At 46.9% G+C, this 18,787-nt stretch overlaps 1 protein-coding gene across 1 annotated transcript; it reads left to right on the top strand.

Annotated features, from left to right (window-relative positions):
* Positions 1–4,515: 4,515 nt before the first annotated feature.
* On the top strand, positions 4,516–16,570 carry LOC135370746 (uncharacterized). Its single transcript, XM_064604567.1, has 5 exons — positions 4,516–4,591; positions 7,242–7,667; positions 10,675–11,028; positions 12,266–12,460; positions 15,075–16,570. The coding sequence occupies exons 1-5, from the start codon at positions 4,547–4,549 to the stop codon at positions 16,503–16,505; spliced, it is 2,451 nt and encodes an 816-aa protein (XP_064460637.1). The 5' UTR covers positions 4,516–4,546; the 3' UTR covers positions 16,506–16,570.
* Positions 16,571–18,787: the final 2,217 nt, after the last annotated feature.

Genomic DNA, 18,787 nt, shown 5'->3' with positions numbered 1-18,787 from the left:
TTCCAAATCATTAGTGGAAAATGCGATTCAATCCAAATCCAAATCATAACTGGAATATGCGATTGAATCCAATTCCAAATCATTAGTGGAAAATGCGATTCAATCCAAATCCAAATCATAACTGGAATATGCGATTGAATCCAATTCCAAATCATTAGTGGAAAATGCGATTCAATCCAAATCCAAATCCTGCCCATATTTTTTCGCGCAAATCAAATCGCAAATCAAATCCTCCAGCCCTACGGTGGATTTAAATCCGGATTTAAATCAAATCCGTGGATTCAAATCCGCAACACCGCTCACAAGCATACATAATCGTTCTTATTTTCTGCATTCAATAGCACATTTATTCTTTCTGTTTACACTGCAACTTTCACATGCATACCCATATATATCTGACACTAATTTTGATCTTGCAGGCGTCGAGCTGCAGTCTCCCGTAGCAGCCCTTGCCCGAGGCAGTCTGACATAGTCAAGCTGTTTTAATCAAATTTCGGAACAATATTAATGTCGTGTTGTTTTTCGTTACCGCAGACATACTGTGTACGTCTCTTGCATAAATGTATACCGCACCGTAAAATACTTAATGTGACAAAAACAGCCAAGGCTCTGTCGTGTTCCTGTAACTCCTACTGCATTCCGACAGACGCGAACAGCGAAAAAAACAGCGAAAGGGAGAAACAAGGAAAAACAAAACAAGAAAGGAGGAAAGTAAGGACAGAGGAGCCCGCGCCACACTCTTAAAAATGAACTTCGCCACATAGCACGCTCCTGGCCAACCATCATCTCGAATGATATCGTTATCTGCCATGATTTGTTGAAGACGGGAGAGGTACGCATTTTTTGTGACACTTATGCTGTTCATAATTGTCACAGGAAAGGCGTACGCCTCCCGTTTCAAACAAATCAGGGCAGATTACGATATCACTCGATGTGATGGTTGGCTAGGAGAGTGCTATGTCGTGAAGTTCATTTTTAAGAGTGCACGTCATTCTACGTCATTGGCGACATAAGAAAAAGAAAAAAAAGATAGCATGGCTACACTCTTAAAAATGAGGTGGTGGTGGTGGTGATGCTGAAAGGGTTTGCCGTTGTCGGCCCCGCGTATGTGGGCAACGTCACGACTGACGCCCTGGGGGAATGTACGTCCTGGGCCGACTTCTAAGGGAACTGTGCCAACATATGTCTGAAATGAACTTCACCATATAGCACGCTCCTGGCCAATCGTCACCCCGCATGACAACGTTCTCGCCCCTGATTTGTTGAAAACGGGAGGCGGAGCCTGTTCTGTGCCCTGCATAATGGCCACAAAATAGGCTCCGCCTCTCGTTTTCAACAATTCAGGGGCGAGAACGTTGTCATTCGGGGTGACGGTTGGCTAGGAGCGTGCTATGTGATGAAGTTCATTTTTAAGAGTGTAGTTCTCGGTCATTGGTCCAGCTCCGGAGGTCACGTGAGTTTTCCGCTTCAATAGGTTTCTGTTGCAGGTTCGCACCCCTCGCGCGATTTTGTTCTGTTCGCTTTGGCTGCTGTAACGGACGTTTCTCGTCGCCGCCGCTAGTTCTCATAATTTCGAGCGTTCCACTAAGTCTGTATAGTGTACTAGATGCTTTGTATTGTTGTTCCCACTTGATGTTGTCGTTCTATAGCCACCCGTCATGCATTACAACTGTCCTTAAGTGGAAGCGTTGCTTATAACCGTCAGCTGACCAGTCAAATTGGTTTGAAATGTCAGCGTGAAGACGCCGATCTGAAGCCAAACCGTTCCTCACCTTCAGGATTTTTGCCATTACAGGTATATAACTAATATAACTGTGAAGTAATATGTTCGACTGCGTCGTACGTTCTTATTGCCTGTTTTGCTCTATTTGCCGGCGATCCCGTCAACATCAGGGAGATAAGACGCCAGATGAAAGCGTTAGCGACTGCATGCTTTGTGTAAACAGTATGTCATATGTCTCTACACTACTCTACATGAGTGACCTGCCATCATGAGTGTTTTCTGGAACGATATGTCTTGCAGGTTACGTGTAAATGGCGCGGCGGCCTCCCGCAAGAGAGATGCAAGCATCGTGTCCAGTCTCTTTCGTGTCATGATAAGGTATACAAGTGTTTTTGTGGAAGAAGGACAAGTTGAACCGGAAACGAGGACCTAGGAGTACTCTTTTTCGTTGTTGTTCATCAATCGATCATTATCCATCTTGTGCCCCCATGAATTCAACGCTGAGGTGCGTTGATGATACATGGATATGCTTTGAAAGTTATACGTATACTCGTGGGTGGCGAATAAAGTGATTTGTTGCTGCTATATCTACTGTTTTGTGTGGGGTCTTGCATATATGCATACCGCAGATGTGAGGAGATTTCTCTCCCTGGTATGCACTTTATGTAAAATTTATGTATACAATATGTATACATTTTACTGTATACAGTCGGACCTCGTTTTATAAACCCTCCATGTACGAATTCCCTCAACTTACGAACGGCTCCACAGGGAACCAAACTTTTTCCATGTATTTTGACCTCGTTTTACGAACCCTCGATATCCGAACTATGAACGGATTATGAGGGAACGGACCCAAAGTAGCCAAGCCATTCTGACCTCGATATACGAACGGGCGTTATGAACGTACAGAGGACAGGCCAATGGACCGGAGGATAATGAAAGTTTCTCAGTACATGCTGCCAAGGTCAAACATACAATGTCCCAACGCCACTACGTTCCACAAACATGATTCACCATTTCCTGAAAGAATAATTCGGGCGTTTACAGCCGAATGGTTGTGAGTTTGGATCAGGTCTCCGAGATGGAAACATCTTGCCGTTCCAAGAAAGTGTTCAGTCCTGACAGCCGGTGACAAGCGTGATATTTGCCGTTGGAAACAGTCTCATCCGCGCGCGATACGGTACTTTGAGGACCGGGTGCATGAGTCAAGTGTCAGACTTCTGTCATCTCTTCTAAACAGGATAGACCCTGCAGAAAGTATGGTGCAAAGCACAATTACGCAGTATTTTTATAAAAATAAAACTTATTCAAATCAATTTCCCGTGGTTTTGTGAGGTATTTGTGCACTGCAGACCTCGGACCTCGATTTACGAACGATTTTCTGAGAAACGAAGGGTGTTCGTAAAGCGAGGTTTGACTGTATAGTTGGGGCTAACATGTATACAGTTTCTAAACAATATGCTTTTGAGTTTGTACACATTTTGGCTCCCTAATCTGTAATCACTCGCGTGCCCATTCTGGAAGAATCATATCAAAACTATAGGTAGGAGCTGTATACATAATTTTTCTACCATTAACCGAGCCATGCCCAGGATTTTGTAAACAGTTCACATACAATCTGTAACTCTTTTTCATACGGGAAGCCGAGCTCGTTTTCACTCCGACGTTCGGCAACCTTCGCTGCCGCGCACAGCCAAAGTATTTCGCCTGCGGCTTGGAGGCATATTATGCCTTCGTAATGGGTGCAAACGAAAGATTTGTTCAACTTCTGGCCAGAGTCCCTTTAAAGGTACTATAAAGCAGAGGCATACAATTTTATATTGTTGGCTCATTTGACAGCCTGTGTGCTCAGTACACAAACGCCACAAATTTCGCTCAAATCCACCCCATAGTTGTTTAGAAAATTAAGTTTCAATATTACGGGCAACTCTGTGTCTAAGACCCGACACGAACTCCGTAGTTCCCGCCATGTAGGGCGGCTGACATAAACATGCGAATAACAACGGAGCGTACAGCGACGTCTGTGGACCGTTACTATCACCACACTGGCTTGCCGGACGTGGTGCATTTTTGCTTAGTTGGCTTTCATGGTGATTCTGCTGGCAGGTTGTTACTCATTTACACGATGTACCAATGTTCTTCCATTTTGAGAGACAGCAGCTACCTCTCTTCAACAAACTTTTAAAATAAAGTTCATGAAGCCGGCTACTTAGCCTATGACTTACCCGATTAACGCCGATTAACATTTGAACCAAGATCAACGCTTAACTGTGCTTCACAAGAGACAGTTATTATTACTGAAACATTAATCGCATCATCAACTTACGTTTGTAAAAAAGAATTGAGTGTTTACTTCAAGTTTTAGCAACCCTTGATCTCCGTTCAACGTTAACCAGCGTTGGTGAAACCGGGCCAGAGGGCTGGGGACATGTAACAGTGTTGCTCGACGAATAGGCGATTGTTTCCCACCAGGCGTCCTTTCACCGCAATTTCGGAAGTGGTTAAAAAACATTTAGAAATCCCCGTCGCACATAAAATTTGCACTGTGGGTTTCTTTCGGCATAAGCTTTCAAATGCCGCTGCCAGTATTACCAGCTTGCCTGCTGCTTTACAGTATCTTTAATTGTCACAAAAAGGCATACGGTACGCGTTTTCCACAAATCAAGAATGATAGCGATATGATTATGCGCAAGAGTTGGCTTTCACCATGCTATGTGGTAACCTTTGACATAAGCGGCATCGACATCATCACTGCGTAGTTGTCCTTCACGGGTTACGTGCAGGTAGCGTACCGAGAACCTTCGGATAGAATTTTCCATCATGAAACCCCACCAACGGCAGAGCCGGTCTAACATGGACGTTTCGGTGAGTTTAGCAGGAAGGCAATATTACCCATCGTCGTGAGTGGTTCTGTAGGCGGGCATTATAGGCTCTTAAAAATTACTGAGATGCGTTTCAAAGTGAAATAATGCGTCAAAACAAATCAGGGTGTCACACTCAATCGAACAATGTGAGAATTATGAAAATCTGTGGATGTAGTTCCGTATCGGGACCACTGGCTTTTTTTAAAGAAAAACGAATAAAAACAAAAATCAAACGCTTTTACGTGAATTAAAGAGGAAGAATTAGTAACGAAATTAAACAGGAATCACCCTCGTATATTGCATAAGACGTATAAAACTTAAATTTTATCGCCGGTTTCTTTATGGCGATCCGCCATCTTGGCTGAGGACGTTACTGACCTAACCCGAGGCAGTCTCGACGGCCACACCGCCTAGTGCGTGCCTGGGGGGGGGGGGGGGGGGGGCGGCGCCCCCCCCCCAGCTTCTTCCCCCCAATTTGTAGAACCTAACTTAACCTAACCTCACCAAAGTGAGGTCATTTAGCCCATTTCAACGACCCTGCCTTTCACAAGACTGCAAGTTTCGAATCCGTTAGGCTTAGCATACCCGTGTTTCTCCTGCGGTAAAAGTGAATCAGATGGGGTTGTTTAAATGGTTGTTGAAGGTTGTATATACGCAATGGACCATTTTCATGTACGCGTCGCTACTGGCGGCGATGGACGACATGGTGAGAAGACGACGAAGCAATGTTCTCCTCTCAACGATTACAGAGCTTACTAACTATATAAGCGTAAGTGTATACGGGTGACAACCACTCAGAGATAAGATAATGGAGAACCCTGTTAACAGCCAAGCTGAAGACACACACGGATCAGGTGCGTGTTTGCAAAGTACGAAGTAGAGAACGGAGAGTTCGTTATCACGTGCTTGCCAACAGAGAGCATGTTCCCCGATCGTTTGACCTTTGACGGTGGTTTGACCACCGATCACCAAACGAACGTTTTATCGTTTGACTAAACTCTGAAGAAGTCGCAGAACGCAATGTGCGCAGAAGGTTGTGGTCCAGCGTACGATTGACAATAGGTTGGCCAGCGTGAAGAGGAGAGCGTTGGACAACACGTTGTCGACCATTGTCTTTTGGTTTGGTTTTTTTTATTTTTTTTATTTTTTTACAATTGGATCCCAATAAAAGCTGCTGGAACTGGCTTTGTTGCATGCACGCTCCTGTGGTTCGAGGATGACCCATGCCTCCTAGAGTCACTAAATACGGAGTATCGCATTCCTTTTCCGTGCAGGAGCCGCCGTTCGGTGTCCGCGATTGGGCCGATCGTGTCACGTGGTGGTTTCTCCTTCCAAGGACACGCCGTCCATGTTAAGCACAGGGGTGACACAAACCCGCCATTGTTGTAACTACCCTCAAGCGGGTGCTTTTGGCAAAACTGCCACCTTGTCCTGGTCGCACGTCATAGAAAACGTCATTTTGAGGTCATGTGACTTTGTTTACACGTCGTTTTGCCGCTTACCGACATATTTCCGTCGTCATAAAGCCAAGAGATGAACGTATTTTGCCAGCGTAAACTATGCGGTGCTTCTTCCGCAACATGGTAGCCCATTTCTCCTTAGTTTAAGTACATCGCATCGTCTCAGTGGGTCTTGACGCTCGGTCGTCAACAGTACGAGGCCTTACGTGAAAAACTGCGTGTTTTACCGCGAGATTATCGGATAAAAATAATTACCGTGATCGAAAGGCGTCCAAACCGCTGCCCATAAACTACAACCGCATTGTTTACAAACGGTTCGGCCGCCGATCACGGGCGCCGCCATCTTTAAGGTCACGTGTGCCCTGACATTTGCTGTGACGTGCGACCAGGACCTGTCCAGGATGCATTGCGTTCGCCCAGCACGCTTTCGTCTACGGAGCAATACATTGGATGCCACCCCTGTGTTAAGTCCCCTCCATCCAAAATCTGTTTCCTCGGTTGCGAGCTGTTCTCCGGCGGAGAAATGGGAGATTGGTGTCCCGTTGCTAGGCGACGCAGCCGCGCCGGACTCAAGATGGCGGTCTCGCTCTCCGGCGTGGCTCAGTGTCGCTACTCTGATGCCTATTTAGTGACTCTAATGCCTCCGTGCTCGCGTGAATGAGCGTTGGATCTTAAAACCCAACATTCGCATTCTACTGGGAGAACATACTTGGATAGGAATATGCATATTGGGACACTGGAATACTATTACGCAATCAAACACCGCTAACTCGTGTGGCGGCAATAGACATCTACCTCTTGGTAAACAAATGACGTCATAGTGTTCGACAGCGCCACGAATTTGGTAGAGTTGAACTACGTTCAACGCTAGTGGCGAACAAGGTCGCGCCCGTAAAGCCACGGTCTTGAGGGGATTACGATGGTCTCTGAAAGGGACGCGACCTTCGGTCCTAGTTTTCTTTCAGTAGGAGGCAGCGAACAAATGCCCATTCGTGGAACCAAGCTCTCCCCTTCCGATCTGTTTCGGTTTCAGTTTGTCTACTAACGTCATGATGACGTTTCTCGGTTAGATGTTCATTAATGTAGAGGTTCTAACCAGTTTAGGGCGATCTGTGGAACCTCTCACAGTTTACGACGTCCCGTGTTTAACTCCAGCGTTTTTTTTGTTTGTTTTTTTCGCTCCACATCAAGAACAAACAATCGCCACTGCGCCCAGGAACACACCCTCTGGAACCCGATGGCAGTCCATGTCCCGTAAGAGGATCACTACCTCAAACGCCCAGAGACAGTGGTGCACCTCATGGCTTGAAACGAGCGCCGCAGCAAAGAAGCCATTCACCTCACCAAGGAACACGCCGTCTGGAACCTGATGGCAGTCCATGTCCTGTAAAAGGATCACTACCTCAAACGCCCAGGGACAGCGGTGCACCTCATCGCTTGAAAGGAGCGCCGCAGCAAAGAAGCCATTCACCTCACCTAGGAATAACGTCACCAGCGTCACCGGGGAACATACATAGGGATAGCCCTTTGCGTTTCAAGAAATACGTGTGGCCCGCTCCCGAAGGATTCGGTAGCCCCGCCTCACCTTCACCAGATGCCATCCAGCTTACCCCATCCGTAAGCCGTCCCACACTCTTAAAAATGAACTTCACCTCATAGCACGCTCCTAGCCAACCATTATCTCGAATGATATCATTATCTGCCCTGATTTGTTGAAAACGGGGGGCGTACGCCATTTCTGTGACACTTATGCTGTTCATAATTGTCACAGAAAAGGCGTACGCCCCGTGATTTCAACAAATCTGGGCAGATAACGATATCATTCGAGATAATGGTTGGCTAGGAGCGTGCTATGCGGTGAAGTTCTTTTTTAAGAGTGCATACCTAACATCTCGTTGTCCTCATAACGATACAAGAACAACGTAACTGCCGTATTTTCAGGTGTAGGAGGCGCCCGTTATCGAGACGCTATACACTGCTAAAACAGAACTTCACCGCATAGCACGCTCCTAGCCAACCATCATTCCGAATGATATCATTATGTGCATTGATTTGTTCAAAACAGGCAGGAGGCGCCTATCTGGGACAGATTATCTTGTCCCAGATAGGCGCCTCCCCCCTGTTTTGAACAAATCTGGACACAGAATGATATCATTCGGAATGATGGTTGGCTAGGAGCGTGCTATGCGGTGAAGTTCTGTTTTAACAGTGTAGCATCCAAGAGGCAGAACGGACGACAAATGTTCGCACAACATTATCCCTTGATGCGAGGGCGCTGGTATCGAGGACCTTGCAGTGCCGTGTATTAAATGGGATGAGTCAAGGGAGGAGCCCAAAAAAGACTTCGAACTTGGGTGCATCTCATTCGTTGCCGTTTTTCGTGGGGATCGCCATGACACCAAAATTTATCCAAAATGGAGGACAGTGCTTGGAACGCGGAAGCGGAGATTTCGTTAGAAGGAATGGAATTTTTTACAGACTAATTTAATTTCATGTTGTGAGCATATACCCTCATGTACGCATCTGCGAAATCGGCTTCAACTTTCGCTCCGCCATCATTATCTACGCGAAAATGAGATGTTGGGCCTGGGCGCTAACGTTAGGCCTAGTTAAGAGAACAGCAAGAAAATAACTCCCAAGAAAACAGCAAGAAAGGCGCCCCTGTTACGTGAGATTTTTCGCTATATCATAGAATATTATTTGTACGTTTACATTCAGGGTTTCCCAGCCAAATGTGAACAGACTTTTTAGGAACATCACTTTTTTTTAGATGGAGTCAGTTGCAATGTAGTATATGCTGAAAGGCACTCCTTAAAAGGGCACCAGCAAACTCCTATAGCAATGTCCTAATTAACTTTAAATAATTAACTTTTTAATTATAAAGGCTACGAAGTTGTCCCAATGAGAACATCTGTTGATGTCCCAATGTGACCCCGATGACACACCACCAGGAAAATTCCCGGACCGGACACGACAACCATTGCCGTTTGGTGCACTGAAACCCCACTGACGTCACTGAGAAGAGAGTTTTAAAACACACTGGATCTGACGACCCTGTCCAGTCCTGACGAAGGCGGAGCTCAATCTGGTTCAATCTTCATATATTGTCTGATTTAAAAGTTCATACCAGCAGCAGCCTGCTATGAAGAAGCGGTTCTTCCGCAATCCTGGCTAATCACTTCTGCAAGCAACTATTTCTGAAGTATTCGGAGTCCTCCCAACATAACTCTCCCGATGCAGATGGCGTTGATAAAAGTGGACGCAAAATCCGTGGTCCTCGGTTGTTACCAGTGATACCCGTCTCAATCGAATCGATCCAGCCTCTCCAGAATGCTGGCACCTGGTAAATAAGGGTAGTAAAAATGAGGGGGGGGGGGGAGGGGAAGCCTATTTTGTGCCATTATGCACGGCACAAAATAGGCTCCTCCTCCCGTTTTCAACAAATCAGGGGCGAGAACGTTGTCATTCGGGATGGTGGTTGGCTAGGAGCGTGCTATGTGGTGAAGTTCATTTTTAAGAGTGTACGGTAGAACTACTGGACAGCCTGCATATAGGGAGCTGTATGTCGACCCGTGATTGGCTAGATACCTCAAAAAGCGGGTGGAGCCTCAGGTATATGCAGGTCCAATTGATGGCCAGACTCCTTTTTAATACACGGCACTGCACTGTTAGAAAAGAGGGTGAAGCACTCACCTTAATAGTAATAGTAGTCACAGTAATAGTTTTGGGCATACGTTGGGCCTAAAAGGTTGCAAAGCTATACCTGCTGCCTACTAATGATACAAATTATCGCTTCTGATTCGGTGAGCGAGGAAGGCGTACGCATTTACGTATCAATTTGGATGAATTATAATTGCTTTTACCACCCTTTATCAGACGTTACGTCGACCTATAGGTGGTCACTACACTCTAAAAACGTAACTTCACCGCATAGCACTCTGTGCGCCAACCACTGCCACGAATGATAGGGCTATCCCTTGTGATGAGAAGACCGGGGGCGTACGCCTTCTTGTGGCAATTTTCATATATCCAAATTGCCACAAAAAGGCATACGCCCCTTTCTCTCTTCGTATCAGAAACGACAACACTATCATTCGTTTCAATGGTTGGCGCACAGCGTGCTAGGAGGTGAAGTTATGTTTTTAGAGTGTACGGAAGTTTCAAACATATTTTTTTCTCTCTCTCTCTTAACAGTGTGGGAACCGGGTAGCGTTGCGATTATACTCCGTTCGTTCTGCCGTCCTTACGTTCCGTCCTCACGACCTGTATAGTCTCCTACACTCTTAAAAATGAACTTCACCGCATAGCACGCTCCTAGCCAACCATCATCTCAAATGATATCGTTATCTGCCCTGATTTGTTGAAAACAGGGGGCGTACGCCTTTTTTGTGACAATTATGAACAGCATAAGTGTCACAGAAAAGGCGTGCGCCCCCCGTTTTCAACAAATCAGGGCAGATAACGATATCATTTGAGATGATGGTTGGCTAGGAGCGTGCTATGCAGTGAAGTTCATTTTTAAGAGTGTAGTGATCTAGAAGAGCGGAAAAGAGGTTCAGTTTCTTTTCAGCAAAGAAATCTCAATCATCGTGTCAACATGTTACATTCAGTCACATTGACGCAGGTTACTCCTGCAACATCAGAACAAGCTTCGAGGACAACGAGCAAACCCCTGAGCCGTTCCCCGGAGCGTCGGAACATGGCGTATGCCATCGTCGTATTAGCCGTCATTGTCGGCGCGCTTCTACTCGTCGTCGTGACCAAGCCTTTTGCCTCGCCTCAAATTAAGGCGTGCAGGACAGAGACGTGCAACAAGTTCGCCGCGATCGTCGCACTCGTCAACAACTCCGGCGACCCATGCGAGAACTTTTACCGCTATGTCTGCGACAGTTGGCAGGGCCAGGACGACAAATCGGTGCGAAAGGACCAGTTGAACCTGTACATACGCTACACACTTGAATCAGCTAGCCGGATAGTAGTGAGTATGTGGTTTCCGGTGTTAAAAACCTAGAATTGGCGGAGGTGTGTCCTCGAAAGACAGAAGACTGCCTATACGCGCAAGTGTCACAACAGCTCCCGCTTTTAACCAACGAAAGAGCGGGACGATGTCATTCGGGATGGTTGCTGACCAAGAGCGAGCTATATGCGGTCAACCACAGTTTTAAGAGTGCAGGAAGTTTTTCAGTGTCGTGACATGACATTCTGGACCGCTGCTCCCATAGCCGATATCCCGCCTTTGTAAACTGTATGCTGCAATGAAACTATAGGTGGCGTGCATATGACGTCACACCATAGCTTCACCCGTGCTTTTTCCCTCTTTCTGGTGAACCGCCGCACGTCAATGCACCCCTCAGTGACAACAAAGACATACACTTGAACCCGCCCCCACACAACAATCGCTCCGCGCGCGCGTGTGTAGTGCGGCGCGGCCAGGTCACCCAAGGTCGCCATTTTCCCATGTATTTGTTCCTATCCCGATGCGTGCAATGCCGGAGGCCGCCCTTAGATACCCCATTGTTACCAGACGTTGGCTTGCGTGGATTGTAGCGCGCTAAAGATCCAGTTGAAGCACAATCCAAGCCAGGCCAAGTCACCGAAGGAGAAATGGACGACTGCAGCGCCTGCGGCGCCTGGTACGACAGGTACGCTATGTGATGCACGCAGCCGTGCACTAGATCCTTCCGATCGCTCAACACGTTTAAAAACGGGACCAAAAAGTGAAACACGACAGAGAAAGTTGTGATACGCGTTTTATTTGGACATATAAAGACTAGATTCATTCGCAGAAACAACAAAAACATTTTGCCGCTAAACTTAGCGCGCTGAAGTGATCCGGAACGGCAACAGTGGGGTACTAGTGGCGGCCTTCTTCGTTGCACGCTTTCCCGAGGTGAGTTTGGAGGACCTGGGCGCGGCCAAGTGGGAATTGGGAGGAGAGAGAGAGGGAGACGGCACTACATCGCGAAGTGGAGGCGTCGTTCAAATGCTGGTAGCCAATCGCAGGAGCCTTCCACGGATGAGTAGGCGGTCCCAATTGTAGGACTTAAGTTGTCACTGACTATACCTGCATGATCAGTTTGGCACACATATTGACGATGGGGCGCGAGCAATAACCCGTGTAGCGCCGAGCTTGACGGTGTGGCTGAGACCCGACAAACAAGCAGCATGAAATGAAGAAATGTCTGGAGTAATCCACAATGCTCTTGCCCGTCTAGATACCAACCTCAGGCCAGACGGGTGATCAGAAGGCAGTCTCCTTTTACAAGTCTTGCAGGGATGTCATCGACGAGAAGAGGAACCAAGTACCGGAGATAAAAAAGATTATGCACGAAGCGAACCTCACCTGGCCGCACTTCACTGAACACCACAGCTTGTTCGAAGCCATGTTTTGCTCAGAGCGAACGCTGGAAGTAAGTATCTATTAAAAGTAGTAGTAATGCCGGCTAACCGCCATCCTTTTTTTTATATATAATAATGCGACATGTTTGAGGTAGTGACGACCGTCGTCGGGTTCCGCTGCGCATTGAGTAGTGTTCTTGACGAGTTATTGAAGAAAGAATCGTAAAGAAAGCAAGGAAAAATTGTCATAAAACACTTCGACGTGAAAAGCCTGAGTGTGGACAACAACTAGGACAGGACAGACTTCACACATGAAGAAGTTTGAGTCGTGTGTTTGTCCTGTGCTTCTAGTTGTGCCAAGACACGGGCTTATCACACCATGGAGTTGTGTCTCTGGCGGACAAACTGTACATCTATGCTGGCCTGCATCTCAAAGTACGCTAGCTAGATTATAGGCGGGTAGTTTGTACTCCGCAGGAGGCGTCTACACCGTAGTCCGGCAAGGTGTCGTGTTCTATGCGCGAAATTTCAATCCTGTTTACGGGCACTGTTCATTTCTGTCCATTTTTGAAGCTGAGCCCCACAAGTTTCGATGACGTGTTGAGCAAGTGACGTAACCATAAGGTCTGAAATTGCGATGATGACATGTTCTGGAGAGGGCACTCTATTCGTATCAAGACCGGCCTCGGTGGCTCAGTCGGTAGCGTGTTCGCCTTCTGATCACGAGATCGCGGGTTCGAACCCGGCAGAGGACGCCAGCAACTTGGTGGCAGGGTACAAGTGGCTTAGACACGCCGTCTTCCGCGAGGGACGTTAAATACGGGGTGCCGTGTGATGAGCTTTCATCGCACGTTAAAGAACCCTCAGGTGGGCAAAAGCAATTCACAGACCGACCGCTGTGGCGTCCCTCATGATCTCATTTGTCTCGCGACGTAAACACCCAATTATTAATTAATTAATTAATTATTCGTATCAACGACGCTGGCGTCCGGGGAGGGCCACGTGGTGGAGAAGTCATGTGGTGCTGATGGAAATAGGGGAGAACGGAGAGATGTCTTCGCCCCCCTTTATATTTTGTCGAAGGTCGGAGCAGTCCGATGATATGTCACGTGGGGCGCCGCTAACGAAGCGTAAAAGTGAACCCCCCACCCTCAAGACGCGAAGGACAACAACGCCGCCGGATGAGATCCTGGCGCTTCGTCGGAGTCTTAACACGACGTCACAGTTCTCAGAAATCCGCGTCATGTAGTGCCAAAATATTTTGTAGGAATGTAAAATGAGGCAAGTATATTTTAACTTTGGTAGGATTCTGAGGACACCGAGATATAGTCCGTACACTGTTAAAACAGAACTTCACCGCATAGCACGCTCCTAACCAACCATCATACCGAATGATATCATTCTGTGTCATGATTTGTTCAAAACAGGCGGGAGGCGCCTATCTGGGACAGATTATCTTGTCCCAGATAGGCGCCTCCCCCCTGTTTTGAACAAATCATGGCACAGAATGATATCATTCGGTATGATGGTTGGTTAGGAGCGTGCTATGTGGTGAAGTTCTGTTTTAACAGTGTAGTGACAATGGAGCGTCACGTATCACTCTAAAAACACAGAGAGGTGGGAGGGCCCAAGTAGCTTGCCGTTGCTGGCCGCACTCAAGTGGGCATCGTCACGACTATCGTTCCGAAGAATGATAGTTATCGCTCATTCGAAGAGAGAGAGAGGGGCGTACGCCTTTTTGTGGCAATTTTCATATATCCAAATTGCCACAAAAAGGCGTACGCCCCCCTCTCTCTCCCTTCGAATCAGAAGCGATAACTCTATCGTTCTAGGGAACGGTTGGCGGACAGCATGCTATGCGGTGAAGTACTGTTTTTCGAGTGTGTGCGTAGATCTCTCGAAGGAGACCTGCCCCTGTCCCGGAGAATGGTCCGGGGAAGCTCAGCACCCCAAATCCGTCACGCAGTCGGCGGCTAGGGCGCGCGTTGGCAACAAGCAACACACACCGACAAACGGAGCTTGCTAACGGCATGCCCTAAGTGCACCACTCAGCCTCATGCACTGTCAGGCTCATTATGTCTTCAGCGAGTTACGACTACACTCTTAAAAATGAACTTCACCGCATAGCATGCTCCTAGCCAACCATCATCGCGAATGATATCATTATCTGCCCTGATTTGTTGAAAACGGGAGGCGTACGCCTTTTCTGTGGCAATTATGAACAGCATATAAGTGTCACAAAAAGGCGTACGCCTCGCGTTTTCAACAAATCAGGGCAGATAACGATACCATTCGCGATGATGGTTGGCCAGGAGCGTGCTATGAGGTGAAGTTCATTTTTAAGAGTGTAGGGTGTCGCGTTCGGAACGGCAGTTATACACTCTTAAAAATGAACTTCACCGCATAGCACGCTCCTAGCCAACCACTATCTCGAATGAGATCGCCATGTGCCCTGATTTGTTCAAAACGGTAGGCGTACGCCTTTTTTGTGACACTTATGCTGTTCATAATTGTCACAAAAATGGCGTACGCCTCCCGTTTTCAGCAAATCAGGGCAGATAACGATATCATTCGAGATGATGGTTGGCTAGGAGCGTGCTATGCGGTGAAGTTAATTTCTAAGAGTGTAGTGTGGTTGATACCTGTTCAAACTGTGTGGTACTGTATGGTGGCTTTCTTTTACAGATGCCTCTGCTGATCGACATTAAGTCAAACTCCAATTCAACTCACAGCATAGTAACGTTTAGTACACCGGGTAACCTGAAACATGTTCTAGTCGGTCGGGAGAAGCTTATGAAAAGAGGAGACTACAGTGATTTCCTGGCAGTCCTCATCAAGCATTTCGCTGTCCCGACAAAGTCACCGATCACGGCCACAGAGCAGCGAGATATTGAAAAGAAGGTACACCTGTCATCACTGCACGTCGCGCTGTCATCGCCGGCCTCGACTACAACTGCAAACCTTACCTACAATCTCAGCGAAGTACGATGGCCAGGATACGACCAAGACCGTTGGAAGAAAGCCTTCGCAGAGCACTTGGGAATTCCCGTTGACGTTAACGGGGTACAAATAATCATCGTTGAAGACGCGTACATTAGATTGCTTCGCCTGACACTACAAGACGTCGGAGAGAGCGCGCTACAATTCCTCGCGGGCTATTTGATGGCCCTACACACCTCGGAGTTCGCCAATATAGAGCTTATGCAAAACTACAAACGCTTGTCCGAGCAGGGAACAAGAGATGCGGCTATAAGTCATTTCATAGCCTTATGTAAAGATGTAGTGATGTATTACATGGGCAGCGGTTACATCCACCCTCACGTCTTGAACTGGCCCACAGCTGAAGAAATGCGTGAGATCGTCGACATTGCCGGCAACGTGGAAAATTCCTTCAGAGCAAAGTACAATGTCGTGAGCAGCGTAAGACTCGTCGATTCCGCTCGCGATTTTATTGATAAACAAAGAAGGCTCGATATGAAAGAGATTTACAAGAACTACAGTGACATGGGCCCAGATTTTGTAAAGAACCTGCGAGCAGCTATTTCGGGCTTTCGGAACTCGCGGAGGGAAAATATCAGACTACCATACATGAATATTATGGATTTTAAGGATTCTCCGTTGTTCTATTTAAACAAGGACGAGGAGGAGCTTTACTTCTACCCCTACGCGTTCGTGTTTCCAATGTACGACGTCCATGGCCCCCTCGTGAGTAAATACGCTGGAATCGGGGCAGGGCTGAGCTACGGCTACGCGAAGATTGCTTTAAGTGATCAGTTCCAAATGAACGTTACCTGCATGACGGATGCGAATCCGCACATGGATGTCCCAACGAAAAACATGTTTATTCGCTCTTTGGCCGTCGAAGAAGCGTGGAGCAGTTTCAAGAGGGCAGACACCGGAGACGACGCAAACAGACTGAAGGTATCCGCCTTCTCTGAGGATCAGCTCTTCTTCGTGTTCTTTTGCCACCCCTTGTGCAGAACGGACAACAAATGGGAGGCCGCGTGCAACGTGCCCTTAAGGTTCAGTGCGACATTTAGTACCGTCTTCGCATGTCCTGAGACGAGCTTGATGAGGGCTGATCCACTTTGTGTGTCCTCGCAGGCCGTGCATTAGTTATTTGCTCTAACCTGCGCCTATGTGTTGTCTTATCGCAGTGGAGCAATAAATTACTGACCTTACATTGTTCCGGGCCTTGGTCGAAGCCAACTGCTGAATGAACTATGTTGAACTTACCACGAATGCTCAAAATTCCAGGATGTTCTCGAACAAATCCCGGAACTTGAGGGGAATACTGTTGAGGGGAGGCCTACTGTTTGCACAATAGCCACGGTGACCTCTGGAACAATTTCCAGCACTGGATTGAGTTAGGTAGTTGGTCTGGGGTTTGGTTTTCATTGGTTTGGGTTCTCTTTGGTTTTTTTTTTTTTTTTTGGGGGGGGGGGCTGGCATGGTTTGCGTCTTGGTTTGGTTTGGGGCCTTGTTTAGTTTGGGTTGGTTTTAGTGTGCGGTATGGTTTAGGGGTGGTTTTAGTTTGGGTTTATTTTTCCTTTCGGATGGGAAAGAATCAAAAGCCAGGAGGGTTGACGAAGACCCTGTTTCCAAAAATACATCGTACAGCAGCATTACAGAGAACTATACACAAACGCGCGAAGAATAGAAGTTCATTTAATCCCCGGATATAAAGAAATTGCACCATTCCAGTTTAGAATTCCTGTTTTGATTTGGTTTTGGTTTGGTTTGGTTTTGTTTCGTTTGGTTTGAGCACTGCCTCTCGAGCAACCTGACAGTGTACGTATATCCCATTTCATGAGCTGAACCGCATGGATTCCATTCCGTTCCAGGATTCTGTTGACGTCTGTGATACACGACCTGGAGCTGCGCATTGCTTTGACAAGCAGTTGCTTCGAGGAATGACTGCATGGACTGTTTCATTGGCCGATCCTGGTCAACTGCGCTCTAAGAAAAAAGGAGTAATAGCAGCTTCTAGTCCCCTAGATACCAATTACTCCCTATTTTAGTCCCCTAACCCCGACATTTACTCCCCAGGACTCAAAAGTGCACTCAACTTCGCAAATGGTCTTCCGAATGCAACAGACTACGGAAATATGTGCTCTTGGTTAATTTGATGGCATAACGCTGTATCAGCCAACCTAAACATGTTCCACCCACACAGAGTAAGAAACAGTTAGGATTTCTTCCTTCGCAAATTGTGCCCTATGTATGTCGCAAGCTTTTATATCACTCGATATTCCACTGTTGACGTTTTGATTCCAAGTATTTCCATGCATGCACACGAATTGTGTGCTTAGAAAGTTGAGAACAGAGCGTGAAATGCAATCTCCACTCTGACATTCATTTACTCCCGAATGGGACTATTTTTTTGTGGCAATGCATGTAGTCCCCAAAAGGAGTAAGAGTATACTCTTAAAAATGAACTTCACCTCATAGCACGCTTCTAGCCAACCATTATCTCGAATGATATCGTTATCTGCCCTGATTTGTTGAAAACGGGGGGCGTACGCCATTTCTGTGACACTTATGCTGTTCATAATTGTCACAGAAAAGGCGTACGCCCCGTGTTTTCAACAAATCAGGGCAGATAACGATATCATTCGAGATGATGGTTGGCTAGGAGCGTGCTTTGCGGTGAAGTTCATTTTTAAGAGTATACTCCTTTTTTTTCTTAGAGTGTGATTGCCGTCGTCCGCTACGACTTTCTCGCCTAAAAGATTCCCAAAAAACATGGAAGAGTCTCTTTGCTGGCTATCGGCTACCCCACCTTGACTCTCCGTTCTCCCTTGCTTGGACGTGCACCACTTTGAAACCTCGCTCATATCGCATCTGCCATCTCCCGACTCTACCATTCGCGACCTCGGTGGTGCGCGCGCTGACCCCAAGGATCTGGGTTCAATCTCGGCCGAGAACTCCAGCAGTTTGGTGGCGGGGTACAAGATGCATGAGACAGGCCACGGGGTGCGCTAAATGTGGCGTGTCATGTGAGCATAGTCTCTGCGCGTATCAAGTAACGGTCAGATGGATAACACTAACCCACTGGTCGACCACTGTGGTGTCGTTTATGACCATGCTTTCATCGCGATGTAAAGCCACCATTATTTATTACCTTATTACATTACATTATTACATTATTTATTTTGCGACCTCTCACAATGCGAAATAACAATTTCGGTTATGACCCGATATATTTTGTAATTTAGTATATGTTAGGTAAATCATAAACAAAAGGGCTTGTTTCTCCAATGTTATACTTGTAAAATTGATCAATTGCAAATTGATTTACTTAATGCTTCAATGGCGCTATGCATTCCATAAATCTAAATGCATATACCTTCACATTCACATCCACACTTAGCGGCACACCTATCACCAACTTTTCA

This window comes from Ornithodoros turicata, chromosome 10, assembly GCF_037126465.1.
Source record: "Ornithodoros turicata isolate Travis chromosome 10, ASM3712646v1, whole genome shotgun sequence".
Classification (NCBI taxonomy): Eukaryota; Metazoa; Arthropoda; class Arachnida; order Ixodida; family Argasidae; genus Ornithodoros; species Ornithodoros turicata.
The sequence above is the reverse complement of the archived record's forward strand: the minus strand, read 5'-3'. Positions and strand labels throughout refer to the sequence as shown.

Bases quoted from the DNA above. Each gene is read 5' to 3' on its own strand.
- LOC135370746 (XM_064604567.1), top strand. From the start codon at position 4,547: ATGAAACCCCACCAACGGCAGAGCCGGTCTAACATGGACGTTTCG. The intron at 4,592-7,241 runs GTGAGTTTAGCA...CTCCACATCAAG, and splicing joins GGTCTAACATGGACGTTTCG to AACAAACAATCGCCACTGCG. The intron at 11,029-12,265 runs GTGAGTATGTGG...TTGCCCGTCTAG, and splicing joins AATCAGCTAGCCGGATAGTA to ATACCAACCTCAGGCCAGAC.